We start from the raw sequence: 16641 nt of genomic DNA, 5'->3' as shown, positions 1-16641 counted from the left end.
TGGCCGCACCTTGTCTCCCAGTGCGTGGCCGAGCGTCTTATTTGTCTTGCATGAGCTCGGCAGTTCGGCGATCCTCATCCTAAAAAAACGGCTGTGCTTCCCACTTCCTGCTGCGTTCGTAACAACCGAAGGCCGAGTATTTGCGGATAAGAAGATTTTTCCTTGTAGGTTTTTGCGTTAATTACGTATAGCAGTGTTTCAAACGCAGCCCGTAGCAGGTGTTGCTATGGGTAGCGAACGAAGGAAATTCGTGCTTTAAACGTTTTTACACAACTTTCCTGCCCCCAAACAACAAGGTTAGAAAAACTGAAGCCAACACCACAGTAGCGAGCAATTCGCATGCAGAACAAGAGGTACCAAGGGCGCGAAAGACAACTTTCCAATGTTCAGTACAAGATACCATCAGTGCATCATCTATGAAAAAAGCCTACAGGACATATGAAAAGTGAACACAGTGCATAGGTCGCCTGTGGTACGCTGAAAACTTCATCCTACTAACATACTTTTTCTCCCTGGTGCGTCTCAATTTCACCCCCGCAAGTGTGGTTTCAAACTGTTGGCTAGTGGCCGAGGACTTAGCTTCAGCCGCAGTTCACACCTCCTGGAAACTTTTCCCCGATAACCCATTTTCCTTTGCCCCACTGCTCTAAGGAACCAGCTTAAATAGGATGTATTTCTACTTTCGCTTTGGGCCTCATTTTTACAGGAAAAATGCGAGGCAGGCCAAGGTAGAGGAAAATCGTCTCTACCCGCTCAACACTCCGGTTCGTCAGCGAGGTGCCTTTGGCTCTGCTAAGTCGTGGAAAAGCATTCTCGAGAATCACAACAGATTGAATGTTACAACTATATGTTTTTAAATATTGCAACGCCTTGCTCTTTAATCTTGAGCTTGTGCGTTGTAAAGCAGCAAATACAAATATGAAATGAAATCAAATAAATTCAAATATTTTTCTTTGCTAAGCTGCACCAATCGAGCAGCCTCAAGAAGCTACTGCTAGCAGCAGGTTGACGACGCCGCTGGCTCAACTTGTGACAGCAACAGAGGCGCAATGTGAGAAGACTGATTCCCAAAATAACAAACACAACTACACATATGCAAACAAAAAAGTAGGAATTGCAGCTTCTTATCAATGAAAAGAAGAGCATTAGGCTAACTACGAGAGCTTGGTGCATTGCCTAAATTGGCTAGACAGCGTCGCTGGCGTCAACCGAGGATTTCCCGAGATATGAAAGCCAGAGAAAATAGATGTCCTCTTTCGGAAATATCTTAAAAAGGCACTACGGCTACCCATGGGTACCTCCACTGAGTGACTGCTTCGGTTAGAGGTACATATCAAGCGGATAGAACTAGTCCAGGCGGTGCGCGCCTCTCATATCCAGATACTCAGCACAGCGGAAACAGGCAGGCTAATCCTAGTAAAAGTTGGAACAAATCTCGAAAGAGGGATCAAAAAAGTTACAATCCACGCCACGCTGAGTCGAGGGCATTTCCTTTGCGACCGAGACCGCTACGCCTACACGCGCTAAGTGTGTCTGTAAGTGGACGTTACAATTGCGGGTATTGTGACAGTAGACTGCTTTTCCCGAAGATATTTTCTCTTTTATTAATAGGGATCATTCTCGGTGCGGCACCGCGATAAGAGTCCAGAGGTTTACTCAAAAATACAAAAGCTTTACTTGCCTGTGAGAGCGCTCACGATTACTCCAATCAGAACACAGACGAATATGGAAAAGAAACTCGCCCACATATGCGACACCCGAAATATGAAGGGAGGCGCTTCCGATCTAGAAGGAGAAAAAGAGAACAGTACAAATTTTTTCTCCATTCCAGGGAGAAATCTTGTATAGTTATTGTTATCACGTTCGCTCTGCAGCAGTAGTTTTCAGAATATCTACGAGAGGTCTCCAAAGGGGCACTCACACCAAAGAGAGAAAGGATTTCGATTGCTCTTAAGCATTATCAGTATAACATTAGTGCAAACGGCGGACGCCATTTTTTAAGTGCATTACACGAAACGGATCATTGAGCCGCCAGTGTGTGCCTAGCGCGGTAGCGATGTGAGGAACATTGTCCCAATACGGCAGAAAATTCGCACGTTGTTGGGAAAGTTAGGAGAACCTTCTTTTACTGAGTCATCCTTTGGAGAAGTTGAAACCTGAACACGTTGAACATCACTGACCATGTGAAGGTAAAATTCATGATCTTTCTGAACACCCACGGGTTCCTACCGGTCTCGAATTTTCTCTTTACAGGGTCAGTGACCAACAACCTGTTGACTGTCATGCCTGACCAATGCACTGTTCATCGACAATCGACTATGATAGCTAAAAAAATCGTTATGTTCGATTCCATTTCATTGTTATCGTCTGTCGAGCAGGCTGATTGGTCCAGGCGCAACAATGACCGGCAGGTGCATCAGCTGGCAACGAAAACAGAAATGAATATGACCGAAATAAAAGTGTACTAAACTGGCCCTGAACTTCGTGCTATGCTGCTGAGAGATGTTAATTTCTGATTTAGACTTCGTATTTCGTAATTTTCAGCGCAGGTTACAGGCGTGATGATCTATCATTGCCATCAATAAGACTAAACTGCCGCTGCATCAGCTAAGACCGGCGGCTGGTAACGAAGCATCATAGCTGAAATGTGAACTTAAAACAACATTGCCGTATAGCAATGACCAAAGAAAGCATTCGAGGATACCTGAGTCAATATTTTCGGAAAATTGGGCTCGGTACAACGTGAAATTTTTAATATTTCATTCTTTCTTTTGCATATTTTGTGAGTGGCTAAACTTCTGCCTTAACCTGGCCATCACTGAGCTTCAGCGTTGCGGAGGAGAGCATGAAGCGTGGGTTCATTTGAGCGAGCCACAAAAGGGTCGAAATAAAGCAAACGGAGAAAAATGCAATTATAGTCTTGGCACAATATTTTCTCTGATAAACAGCGTTCAAAGCTGCTGAGCCATTGCCACAAGGAAGGACGTCCGAATACGGAAGCGCTTGTACCGATGTACAAAATCTTGTGACGCCGTCTTGGGAAGGAGAATTTTGCACATTTAATCGCATAGTTCAAAGAACATCCTACTAAAAAGCAGAGAAAGCTGGGTATGTGAAATGAAGACTTTTTTTTTAACTGGAACTCGCTCAGTAATTCTTAGAAGGCGGCCGCGATGCTGTGGGTGGGTGATCCCCAAATGGGGGGACTTGCGTAGGCAGTAAACTTTCGGTATGTGGTTTCCTTATCGCCATTGAGCCGCTTGGCTCAATTGGTTCCTGTTGCGCAGTCGAAAACTGATTTCTATTGAGAAAAAATGCTCGTGTTGCAAAAGAAGAAAAAGAGTAGCCATGCCTGCTTGTGGTGGAGGCTGTGTAATCCGGAGATAGACTTTCAGAATCATGCGGATCAAAAAGACGCAATTGCCTCGTTCTTCCAATCTGAAGAACGCTTAGAAGGTGTAGTTTCTATTCGACTTTTATAGTGATCTCTTGTTTCAGAGCCGAACTTAAATTATATAGGAAATTTACACTTCATGGCCTTACAGAGTGGGATGAATTGCTCGACAAGAATCTTGATTAGGGGCTCGTGCTTCTTTTGCGTCTGGGTTATTTAGAGAAACCTTTTGACACTAATGTCTGAGCCAGATGGATGTGAGAATCTCTTGGATTGCAAGAAATACCGGCCGCTGAATGTACTTTGTGACCACGGGACTCAGTTCGTATGCTGACTGTAATTGTAGAAGTGGTCTTACTCTGTGCGCACGGCAGGAAGAGTGGCGTTTGCTCCAGAAATGATGATGCTTTGGTTCACAGGACAGAACTCCAGCGTTGTTTCCATCCTTCGAGGCTTTCTTCCATTTCGAATCGTATCTGCGATGTGGGCTAGCTGGTAGGCAACCACGGCGAGCGTAGCCACGCCTGCTCCCTGTGAAAGTATGCATTTCTCTGAATACTGCCTTGCTGTTTTGAGAAGAATAATTTATAAAACTGAGAAAATAACGCACATCTGAAACTTTTTGTGATCCTGATAATGTTAAGTTAAATTTCGTTTTCATACTTGACATGAACGCTCAATTAGATTTTTGACATGTTAAGTTGGCAGGTGACCAAAAATCTGAACGCAGAACGATTCTGATGTGCTCTAATGCTAGACAATACGTATTAAATAGGCTTGCGCGCACAAAATGTGCGTTGTCTTAAAGGCATTAGCTTTTTCATGCAGTTGACAATCGTTTAAATATTGGACATATTTCAGCAAGAATGGTAGAACCTCAAGCTTGTTTTGCTGAGAACTATGCTATTTTATATTTTAGCTCATCAGGAGCTCACAAGCGTGCAGTGCAGCAAAATGCCGGAAAATCAATTAAACTGAAGCAGCGAAAGAGGCGTTGAGCTCAATGGTCGATTCCTGTTCGTTAGTTGTGAGTAGAACGGTTTGACTGCCGTAGCTCCTATTGCTTAGAAAAAAGATGAAGTGAAAAAATTACGCGTGGCTGAGCTTGGTTGAGAAGCGAAAAGCAAATCGCAATTGAGAAGTTACTTCGCCGTGTTCGCTCATCTGGCTACTCTCAGTTGACGCGGCCAAGAGACGCGGTTAACCTTCCTTTTGACGTCGTATTGCAAGGCGTTCCACCCGGTTTTCTGGCGTTTCGGCCATACGCTTAGCTTTGCGCTGTTCATTTCTTCGCTGCTTTTCGGCCAACTCCCAAGCTAGCACTTCTGGATCGGCAGATTTTGCTACTGCCACGTCTGGGTGCTTCGCCTTCCATGGCAAGAGCGAGCGCCTATTCTCTGACAAGCGCATTTATAGCCCAGTAGCGAGGAGGAGTAGCGCGCGCAGCGGTAGCGGCGGCGCACATGCGCAGTAGCGCGCGGCTGCTGCGAAAGGTCAGGCGACGGAGTCGACGGCGACGGCTGCGGCCACCTGCGCCGCGTGTGACGTCACTCGGTTTCGCGCATGCGCAGAACTGGCAAATCTGTGCACCGGCTCACGCGAAGCTCGTCTCCGACCCACGTAGTGAAGCTTTTCGCTTCAAAATTATAACACTGCCAGCACTCAACGCTTCACTAATGCATAAGGTTGTGAATAAGTGGAAGCAAGAGGAAGGACTGGAACAATTGATATAGTAATTGTGCAGGAATAACCTTCAGAAAAGAAGATCAGTCGTCGATAAGAGGTCACCTGGCTGATTTCTAACGTTAGCTATACGCCTTCTTCCTTACGTACTGATTCCTAAAGGGTCGCAGCAAGTGTTCACAAGGGTTTGTTCTTTCCGGCAGTGCAATAATATCTACAGCAACCTTATAGCTATTACAGTAACAGGACATGAATAAAAAGTAAAGCAATATCAGCCTTACTCTTTTTCCATTTGAAATCTGCACGATTGCAAGCAGCTAATACACAACATCATTTGAATCACGAAAGAAGGAAAGAATCTAAGGAGATATTACAGTTGTTTTCTCGCTGTGCTTTGGTTTGCATCTTTCAAAACTTCTACCATGAATCACTCTGCCGCGCATGTATTCAAATCCAACTTAGTAGACAGCAACTTAGATGAGGCTTTTCTTTTAACGCTAGCTCACTACTGCAGTTGCAACATAGGCTTTGCAATCTTATGTTGAGAAAGAAAGAGGGCATTATATTGCGGAAGTTGACATACGGTGTATGGTTAAAGGCGTTTAACAACCGAAAGCAGCTCATGCTATGTGGGACGCCGTAGTGAAGGGCCCCGGAAACTTCTTCAACCTAGGGTTCTTTAACGTGCACTTACATCGCACAGTATACGCCCCTCTAGAATTTCGCCTCCATCGAAATTCGACCGCCGTGGCCGGGATTAAACCCGCGTCTTTCGGGTCAGCGGCCGAGCGCCGTAACCACTGATCCATAGCGGTGGCAGAGGTTGACATACCTTCGAATGGACGAAAGGGAATAATACCGCTAGAAGGCAGAGGCCAACAAATGCCGCCGTGATGCCATTGTATACCATCATAAAGATCTGGAAAATGAATAATCGTAAAGCACAAAAAAGACCGCGTATGACAGCAAAAATATCTGCACTCCCAGAATGAGCGCCAAAACAAGCACATAAGCGGCAAGTCGAGAAGGCTGAAACGCGTAGCACCAAGGTTTTCATTGTGGCTTAAATCTTCTATCCCTTCTCCATTGAAAAAAAATAACGTGACTATGTATGAGCGTCGATGTGGTCAAATGGTAGAATCAAACCTGAGCAATATATGTCTGCACTTACATAATCGTATGCCGCTGCTTTAGGATCAGAACTTGTTACGAACTTTATTACATCCAGATATTGAGCGTTGGATTTTGTTTCAGACTAGTTACATTGTGGAACTCTTGCTCTCGTTTTTAGTGGCAGAAAGTAAGACGTCAACATTTTTTTTTTCACATTCTGAGCAAGGGCACTGTTCAGCCTTTTGACAATGCACAGAAGCTATTATGCTAGCATCGTCACTGGCGGTCGCAAATTTCAGTTTAATGGCGTGGACCGGTGTTGCTACCCACTGCAAATTTGTGTGCGGGCCAAATGCATTCAGAGACATGACCAATTTCGCAGGTTTTATTAATATTATTGTTCAATGCTAAATTTTTGTTGTCAGCTCTGATGAGCATAAAATCGTCACTCTCAGCATTTTTCAAAATAGCAGAAATGTTGCGTGTACAAGAAACGTTGCCTAGATTGAGAACAAATAAAGAGGCAATCGTACTCACTCTAGTCAGTGATCCCATGTGTACGCACATTGTGCTATATACTGTGACTAAGATACCCAAAAGGAGAGCTGAAAGATGTTGGGACAAAGAATATATTATTGATCACGAAAGTTAAGTGGCTGCATGAAATTCTTTTAACACTTTGTTACCAATGAGGTAAACATGAATACAATTAGCTTTACCGCGCAGTTTCTACATTAGGTAATCGCTAGACATATGCAGGCCAGTTACTGTACCATATTCACCACCCCCATCATCATCATCATTATATGCGATTGTCGACTGTAAGAGAAAACTAATAGCAGCTGATATGCAGCTACTGGTGTCCTGTGACAAATGCGGCCTCCTAATTGAAAGAAATTTTTTTATCATTCTCTCACCTTTACCATTCTCTTTAATTATCATTCTCCTACCACGACATTCTCCACTAATTGGAATCCAATAAATGACTTCTACACGTTTCTGAAATTTAGTTCACGTTAAATGCCTTACCCATGTACATTTCCTCGTATTTCTCTTCACTAAGCCATAACTAAGTCAAGATTGTTGGCGATTCTATACGGTTCTACTCCTGAACTTAAGTAGAACAGAAAACTGGGCGAGTTGGTGAAGGTTCAACATTATGTACAGCGCGAAAAACTAAGACAGGGGAAGAAACACGCAAACACGCAGCGCTTGTTTGTTTGCGTGTTTCTTCCCCTGTCTTAGTTTTTCGCGCTGTACATAATGTTGAACCTACTCCTGAAGTTCAGCATTTCGGCGATAATTTTTCCTTCCACGAATATCACCGCTGTTCTGAATCAAATTCATTGATTTTCTCTTGGCCTCAAAATTTTAGACGTTATCGATTAGCGCCGATCCACAACTTAAATGGGGCATTCATAATGACTGGTAGTTCAAAGTAGACTGATAGCTTAGCGGTATGCAAAACGAAATTTGTGATCTTTAACAAAACAGAGATTTGATAAAGAAGACAGTTGCGGAAAAGTGAAGAATGCGCAGTCACGAGTCTGGAGGGTTCTTTTTCATTCGGCTTCGTGGCGAGGATAATTGATCAGCTCCGGTCTGTTCATCGTGTTCTTGGTCAACCCTATTTCGCCTCATTGTGAAGGCAGCGTCGAGATCAGAGGAAAGCAGCGCCACGAGCGTGACCAAGAACGTGAGAAGGCCCAAAATATAACGCCTGAAGCTAGGCTACGGACAGCAAGAAGAGGCACAAACGTGATCAAGCGTTTACTATTCTGCTTTCGATTCTTTGTATTCAGCTTGCGTGCAGCACTTTTGCGGGCTAATTTAGCAAGTAAAAGCTATCCACTTCGTACGCGCTCGGAAGTGGCGCCTCCGATTCCCCGGAGAGCTTCGCTATGCCAACCGCATACAAATGACGTAACCTTCCCTCGTTTCGGAAGCTTATGATTGTGGGATGACATCGGGAATTTCAGTTTCGACTTTCTCAGAGACGTAGCCACCCTTCCGAGCAGAATAGAACGTTTCTATTGTTCTCGAGCAATGGTTCGTCCGTCTAGAGTAACGCCTTAAATGGCTTGCTGTTTCCGTTTAGTGTTTCTTAAAATGTCTTTCAAATGCACCCTCATTTTTGTTATTAATTTTCTATTATCACGGGGACGGTGCAAATAATTCTAAGCATTGATGCACTAACATTAAACTGTCTGTGTGGGCCTGCCTTTCCCAGCTGTTGGTGCTCTTTGAAGCGGTGGAACATGGTACAACGCCTCTTGTTTTGAGGTCTTCGAGCATATAGTTTTAATTTTTTTTTCCTACATTCTTCAACTATGCCCTTCAAATTGCCTCGTGCTTTACTTCCAGTTACTGTTACTTAGCACCACATTGTAAGGTGCAAATCTAAGAGCAGTGAGCTCTTTCCAATTAACATTATTACGTTGTTCATCCCAATAGAAGTCTGAATAGCTGTTTTAAGCAGGACACTGTATATCTGTCTGCCTCGGTCCATTCCTCATTTCGTCTATAGCGAGGCTGGAAGCGGCTAAACAGTGGCCTGAGCGTCAGAATAACATTTCACACGACCAGCGCACCTGATATGCAGTGATGTTAGGATCGCTTTACGAGATGTCAACGGCAGCGAGAAGCCGACAAAGTGCTCTGTCCAGTAGTGTTCGTAGGCTGTGTTGATTTGTTCATAGAAAGTAAGAACATAGCTGCAGTGGTGCAACGCATGGAGGACACAGGGTACGCCCTAGTTTTTCGAAGGATTTTATACCATATTTAGACAGCTTTATGTAAGTTGCTGTATTCAGCAGCTACTTGACACCGCTCATTGTTATTTTTTTTATTGTATTCCGATTTTTTTAAGCCTTTTTTTATTTAAAAATCTTGCTCGAGCCTTTATTCGCAGTTCAGTTTAAATCCAACCTAAACCCTAATTTTTGTTTTGAATTTGGAAGCTTGCTCTTTTAGGAAAAAAAACAATTGCTTTGATGTATACTATGCAAGTTCAGTAGGTATCCATTCCTGTGCACATCAAGCCGGCAAAAAATGCCCAGCTTCTTATTTTTTCTTTCTTGACGACTAAGATCCAAGTGTATGGTCAAGTCTCTTCTCAAATACACTTGTACCATTGGTGGCCCGGACACACACACAAAAAAAAACACATCCTGCAGTCTGAACAGTCCACAGGAAAGATGTGTGGTTTATATTTCGCAAAACTACACAGTAGAGGCTCCGTCACAGCTAATGTGTCTAAATAGTATTGACTTACTAGAATCCCATGGGATAACTTGCCAATAACCGATTCTTTACGCTATGTATTCTAGGGGAAAACTATAATTCAGAAAACAATCTATATTTTTGTTGCCACACGATATTGTTGCCACACTCGAGCGCTTCTTTTACTTCCCCTAAAATTGTATGACTTTGTTGTTTTCAGTGTATTGAAAAATGTGTAATCCGTCATGCTTTGGCAAAACTTAAAGGTCTCCAGTATTTTCAGGTCAATAAATAAACATACTAAGAAACTAAACGTTATAAGATGTCATTTTGAGACATTTGAGGATAAAGGAAAGCTATATATTTATTGTCATTCTTTTTTTACCGAAGCATTAGGAAAATATCATTTTAGTAGTAACTATCTATTCAGACAGGACCAATGCGCGTATTACGAATATTTCCTTCTCATTAAATCTGTTCCAAAGAGGTAGTTTCGACAACGGTTCACATCACGCAAGAATATCATACTTAGTACGCCGGAAACACCCTAAATGTCTCGATTAGTGCACTGCACGGGCTCGGGCCGGCCCGAAAGCCCGGTCACGGCCCGGCCCGCGGGCCGGGCCGGGCCGGGACATGATCTGTTTTGCCGGGCCTATGCCGGGCCCGGGCCTGGAGTTGTGGGCCCGGGCCGGGTTCGGGCTTAAAGCTGCGGACCCGATCCGGGCTTGGGTCCGTACAAAAACGGGTAGTGTCCGACTATTCATTCACTATTGCAGAGCGAAGTACAAAACTGCGGCATTTGAGCAGCGACACGGGTGAGCTATGGGTTATAGTACGCGCTGAGAGAAAAACTAAGCTTTATTCATTGACTTATTTATGTCCTTATTTCCATGCCGACGTGGCTTAGTGGTCAAGGCGCTAGATTACTGAGCCGGGGAACCAAAGTTTGCTCCTAGCCTCGGCAGCCGCATTTCTATTTAGGCGGCAAGCATGACAGCCATGTACTTTGTAGTATCATTGCTCGTTGAAGAAACCCAGGTGGTCGAAATGATCCGGAGCCCTCTGCTTCGGTGTCTTTCACAGCCTGACTCCCCTTGGGCCCTGAAGCCCCCAAAACATAGCTTTTATTTTATAGCTGTACTTTTCTTTTGTTATTTTCTTATGTGAGAAGCGCGTTTGGTTTTCTTTTTGATCAGCTGAACGGACCGTCTCGTAAATGAAATAGCCGCAAAACCTCGCGAGAATTTGTAAATCTCATCTCATAACCACATCTATCCCTCCTCGCTTCTTCAGCCTGGATGACATGACAAGTGTTTTGCCCTGTAAGTTATCACGTGGTTCGTGCGTTATCTTCTTCTCCACCAGCAAGAGTAATATTTAACCAGTCTTCATTGGCCATTGATCGTTCGTCATCCCAAAACCTACCTATACACTATTAGAAATGAATTCGGGAAGGACATATTAGTTTAGCACAATTATAGTCTTCAAAACACACATCGCGAAATACTCGACCCTTTTAGCTTTTTGTTTCTGCTGAAAGGCGACCAGTTCGGCTATGAGTTCAACATGTGAGATCACGTTCACTAAAAAAATGTCATCCTGCTGCTTGCTAGGCAGCTTTAATGCTTATACTTCGCGGGCGGCAAAATATAACTGATTAAAATCATGGGGGAATGCAAAGTAGTCGATTACGCACTTATGCAGCACTTTTTATTTGGCTCTCGGAACTTCCTAGTTTATCTTAGCGCACCTACACGAGATCCCTGTCCAAAAGACGGGCCTGGCAAGCACTGCTCTTAATCCCTTCCTTCTGGGTTAAAAAGAACCAATTTCTGCAAGCCCGGTGGTTTTAGAACCTTTGTCGGCCAGTTTCTTATCGGTCTAGTAGCATTCTACTTGCTCAGAGTGGTTTGGTTTGGTGTATGGGGTTCAACGTCCCAAAGCGACTAAGGCTATGAGAGACGCCGTAGTGGAGGGCTCCGGAAATTTCGACCAACTGGGGTTCTTTAATGTGCACTGACATCGCACAGTACACGGGCCTCTAGAATTTCTCCTCCAAAGAAATTCAACCGCCGCGACCGGGATCGAACCCGCGTCTTTCGCGTCAGCAGCCGAGCGCCATAACCACTGAGCCACAGCGGCGGGGCTTGCTCAGAGTGAGCAAGCGTTACTGTGAAACGGGCCGGGCCGGGCTCGCTAGAACGATAATTTAGCGGGCCTGGGCCGGGCCCGGGCTTGAAGCCGCGGGCCTGGGCCGGGCTCGGGCTTCAGGCCTCGGGCCCGGGCCGGGCTTGGGCCTCAGATTGAGGCCCGTGCAGTGCTCTAGTCTCGATATCATAGTCGCCACCATCATAATCATCATCCAGATTACACCCACTACGCCTCTGCCACATTTATCAAAATAAACCGCCGTAGTTGGCAGTTCTTTGAGGGTAGCTACTTGAGCTAATGAGATCAGGAGCATCAGCATTACTACGCCCAACTGCATAGCAATGACCTCTGCCACAACTCTGAAATTATACGGTCGTGTGCCAGCTGCAGCATCCCTATCCCTAAATCTCCTAACTTCATTCGCCAACCTAACTTTCCGCCACCTCTTGCTCGCTTTTGTTCTCTTGAAATGCACTCTGTTTTAACGACCATCGATTATTTTGCCATCGCACTACACCACCTCCCAATGCACAGTTTCCTTTCATAATTTCGGCTAGGATGTCAATATTTGAGTTTATTTCCTGATCCACTCTGTTCTTTTCCCCCATCGTAAGCTTACATCTATCATTTTATTGCGTATTTATGTGCATTGTCCCCAACTTCAGGTGAACCCTTTCTGTTTTGTTCCATGTTTATGATTCTGGGTGAGCACCCGGTAATAAACAGCTGTTAAAAACTTTTTTCTTCAGGGAGAATTATAATCTTCTATTCTTAAGCCAAAGGCGCTTCATCCATTCCATATTCTTCAATTGATTTCACAATCATGGTTCTGATATCCGGTCACTACCTGCCATAAGCAGATGTATTCCCTTACCACTTTTAGTGCCTGGCTGCTCTGCGCGAATTGCTGCTCCTTTTCAAGAATGCTCAACATTACTTTTCTCTGTATTAATTTTAAATCTGCTGTTGTAACTCGCTTCTTTCAGTCAATGATCATGCTTTGACGTTCGTCCCCTGAGTTGGCTAGCAAAGCAATGTCATCAGCCACTCGCAGATTACGAAGGTTTTCCCCACTAACTCTTATCCCGAATTGCTTCCAGCCCAGGTCTCTGAATACCTTCTGTAAACAGGCGACGAAAAACATTGGAGAGAATGTGTCTCTATGCACGACACCCGTAATATTTGCGATTTCCTTAATTTTTTATATATGACCATGACTACGGTGCATCCACTATATATATATATTGTTTGTAACTTTTACACATAGTTCTTAAATTTCCAGATTCCGAAACGCTTGCATGAGCAATCCGATTCCTAATGAGCGAAATGTGCTTTTATAATCTATGAAAGTTATATAAAGTTGTTTGTTATAATCTGCGCATATCTCATTACATGATTATTAATGCGAATGTGTTTTATTCTCGAGTAGCCTTTACCTGACGCTGCAGGTGCGTCAAGTTTAAGGTTCTGCTTCCGATCTGTCTGAAAATTTTTCAAGTCCCTGGCGTCTGCTTTTTTAAGAATCATAATATTATTGGTGTTTTTCTAAGATTCCAGCACTGTCGTGATCATGAGGCAATGTATAGGCAGGAAAGCTAGTCTATCTGTCACAACTTCCACACCGTTCTTCAGCACATCTGCTGACACCAGATCATCCCCAGCTGTTTTTCCACCGGCATTGCTTCTAAGGTTTTCTTCACTTCATATTACATTCCCAGCATTATATCCGACTGCTCTGCACTGCTGACTGTAATTAATTCGTCATTGCTTTGATGCACAGAAAATACCAGCTTCTTTGAACATCTTATCCACACAGGTACTGGATGCACTTCTTGCACTTCTTGGGCCAAAACGTCGCAATGCGCGTACACGTTCTTTCCCGCTCTCAACCCTACCTTTTTTCTTGCTTGCGTTTGAGCAGCTGTTTATCTGCAGCGTTTGGGGGTAGGGGTCCCTTTCTTTATTCACTACGTCAAGTTCAGTCTTCGGCGGGCGCATGGCAAGGATTTAGCGAACTGCCAGCGTCACACTGTGAATAAAGAAAGCGACGCCTAGCGCCGAAAGGTGGATGTAATCGAATAGTCCGCTGCAGGAGAGAAAAAGGACATGGCTGCGATCACGACAGCACGCGCACGTGCACTGCGACGTCTCGCACCAGAAGTGCAGCGTCAGATAGCGCCGCGAGGCAGTTTTACTTGATTTTGGCGGCGTGTCACATGCCCCGATTTATTTTGCCGCTGGTTGTACTTCAAAAAGATCGCACGTGGAGATGTCTAAGTGAAATATTGGTTAATTACTACACCCGCGGTGACAACTCTAGTTCAGTGAGGCAGCCCCCTCTCTCGGTCATTCATTGCACCTTTGGCCAGCACTGGTATAAAATCATAGACACTGTTTAGTTATCCACCAGTTATTGACATTGAAATGGGGATTTCCTCGCTGTACCTCCAGCATGCAAGGCGGAGGCTGTACTTTTCTTCAGCAGTACTAGGTGGGGCTTAATATGAACACTCCGCCTGCAAGAAGGCAACCTTAAAAGGAGAAGACTCAGGGGCAATCTGGGGCATGATTTTACGAATTTCGTGGGAACGGGTTGGCTGCAGTTGTCGCAGTAGAGAAATAATTGAACCCTGAGTCGTTTGTTTTCCAGTGGACATAGTTGGGCGCATGATGATGACGGTGACGACCTAAAGGAATGCCCATGCAAAATAATGCAAGCATCAACAGTATCGCCTTCAGCGAAAGGCATATCATTTTCTTCGAGCCACATTTTTTCCTACTTTGATCTATCTTTTTATTGTTTAGTTTCGCCCTCAGCTTCTTGTTTTTTTTTTGTTCCTGCTGCATATATCTTTGCACGGTAAATTTGTGGGGATATCGTGGCCGCAGCTGGCGCAGAACCGAGTTAATTGGAGAGATACGGGAAAGGACGTTGTCCTGCAGTGGTCGCGTAGTTGGGCTGGCGATGAAGGTAATTGTTTTCTATTCCGCAAGATTTTGTTTTTGCTGTGCTTCAAGCTCCTCTTCCTCGCACTTTCTTGATTATTAATTTGTCTGACTGTAGTATCTTCAATATAGGGACAAATATAATTAGGACGGAAACAAAAGAACTATTTTAGCGATTCCCCACCATATATCTCAAACCCTGCTACTCAGATCCAGGATCTCGTTGTTTACACTCCTTCGGATAAGGAAAAATAAAAGTTATAAGAACTTCACAGATTTAAAAAAAAGAAGGGAAACACCTTTAAGATCTTTAAATGAAGCCAAACTTGTTTTAAGAACATGGTGGCATGAGCGTCATATCAGCGCAGAATCTAAGGAAATGTATTTTGGAGGTAAAGTACAGGTAGGAAACTAAAATAAAAAGGACCAGTATTATTCGAGCAATTTGGTTTCACCTGTGCCACGTGTTACCCACAAGACATGATGTTCAGCCCTTTTGAACCGGGGAACAATGACGTCCATATATAAGATCGCAGCCTGTGAGTTGATCGTAGACGACACAGTGCTGTGCAAGGATAGAAAAAAACATGCACCCAAAGGTCTTGGAAATGAAAAGCACGTAGAAAGTATCATCACGTAAAAGTATCATCACGTAGAAGTATCATCACGTAGAAGTATCATCACGTAGAAGTATCAGCACGTAGAAAGTGGCACTGTACATTGGGCGTCGTCGCCGTAATGAACTTTCCACTTCACCACGAACAGATCAGACCAGCTTAATCTTGATCAGAGCGTAACCTGAGTCTAATATCATCGCCAGACGTGCCATAATCGCCAGACGTGCCGACGACCCATCAAATCAACACCATGAGCCAATCAGGTTAAACAGATGTATTCGCACTGCCGCTCGGTTTAAGTACATTAAAATGCTACCAATTGTCATCGGCAAGTTCGCGACCGCCGCCCTGAGTGTTGTCATCTGTGTGGTGCATCTCTTGTGCTAATATTTTTTTTCTCACGTCTGTACACAAGATCCCAAAAACCCCAGTAAGCTCGCAGAAAAGATTTTGGGTCATTCGCTGCTATGTCGTCTGCTGTTAGAGCGCTTGTGGCATTCTATAAATCGCAACAGACGAAAGAGTAAGAACTGCATCAGTGCTCTTTCTTGGTGCGTGAATAATGGTCATACTGCGGCCTTGCCTTCTCCGTCAAATAGCGCGGAAACAAAAAATAAAGCATGAATACAATTGAAGAATTATTTATGCGTACAGAGTTTGAAGCAAGTGCTCTGCTTCTGTACTACCTAATCCTCCGCGTATCGATAGCCGATAACAGTAGTAGAAAATATAAGCTGGCCACCCCTACTGTTTAAGCAGCGAAAAATGTCGACAGTAAAGGCGTGGTGCAGGGTAATAACTACCTCGTGGCAGCGCTTACGATGCCTGCGAGAAAGAGGCCAGTAAATCCGGGCACATGTACGAGGTGGGTGTTGATGTAGTGCGGTAAAATCTGAAATGAAGCGGAGACGCTCAATTAACGTTTCGGAATGAAGTTCGCTCAAGAAGGAAAAGACAATGGTCCGCTTGCCGCTCCGCCGAGCAAGTAAAGAAACGATGATAGTTTGCACAAAACGAAAGACGTGAAGAGCTGGGTAATCACTCGATATGCGATTTAGTTTAGCGTCTTCACTGCACTGGGCGTTCCCGCGCAGTTTTAGAGGAGCTCTCCTACCCATTTACACTTATTTGTGATGTTGCCCCAGGCCACTATTAAATGTCCCGCCGATACGCCAAGAGAAAAGCTCTATTGTTGCACACACTTCCCTTTACGCCCCCCTTGTATCACGGCGATCATCGTTGCACCATGGTCATACTCATTACCATGAGCACGCGAAACAAAGTAAACGGTTTATTGATTAATTATTATTAGTGTAGTCATTATCATACATCTACCCGGATGTCGTTCGTCGTAAGCCACCGTGATAACCAAGTATGGATGTGCTCAATTCTGTAAAAAAAAAGATGAGGGCCGTGAAGTGCTGGAAAATTATTACTTTATTACTAAAATCTATTCAGGGTTTTCTGTGCAGCACGGTGGATTGGATTTTTGCGCCGTGCGCCTGCCACCCA

The 16641-nt window shown here is 44.3% G+C and overlaps 1 protein-coding gene across 1 annotated transcript in view; it reads right to left on the bottom strand.

Annotated features, from left to right (window-relative positions):
- Window positions 1-1673: 1673 nt before the first annotated feature.
- Window positions 1674-16641, bottom strand: part of LOC149325436 (sodium-coupled monocarboxylate transporter 1-like) — a 65740-nt gene continuing 50772 nt past the window's right edge. The window contains exons 9-14 of the mRNA XM_089563026.1: window positions 15933-16021; window positions 14968-15077; window positions 6728-6795; window positions 5910-5996; window positions 3753-3925; window positions 1674-1785 (exon numbers count right to left, since the gene is read on the bottom strand). Coding sequence (XP_089419152.1) covers window positions 1674-1785; window positions 3753-3925; window positions 5910-5996; window positions 6728-6795; window positions 14968-15077; window positions 15933-16021 — 639 coding nt within the window. The remainder of the gene's footprint in view (window positions 1786-3752; window positions 3926-5909; window positions 5997-6727; window positions 6796-14967; window positions 15078-15932; window positions 16022-16641) is intronic.

The sequence above is a fragment of the Amblyomma mixtum genome, chromosome 10 (assembly GCF_055824585.1).
Source record: "Amblyomma mixtum isolate Tamu chromosome 10, ASM5582458v1, whole genome shotgun sequence".
Lineage (NCBI taxonomy): Eukaryota > Metazoa > Arthropoda > Arachnida > Ixodida > Ixodidae > Amblyomma > Amblyomma mixtum.
Note: the sequence above shows the minus strand (reverse complement) of the source record. Positions and strands in the feature narration are given on the sequence as shown.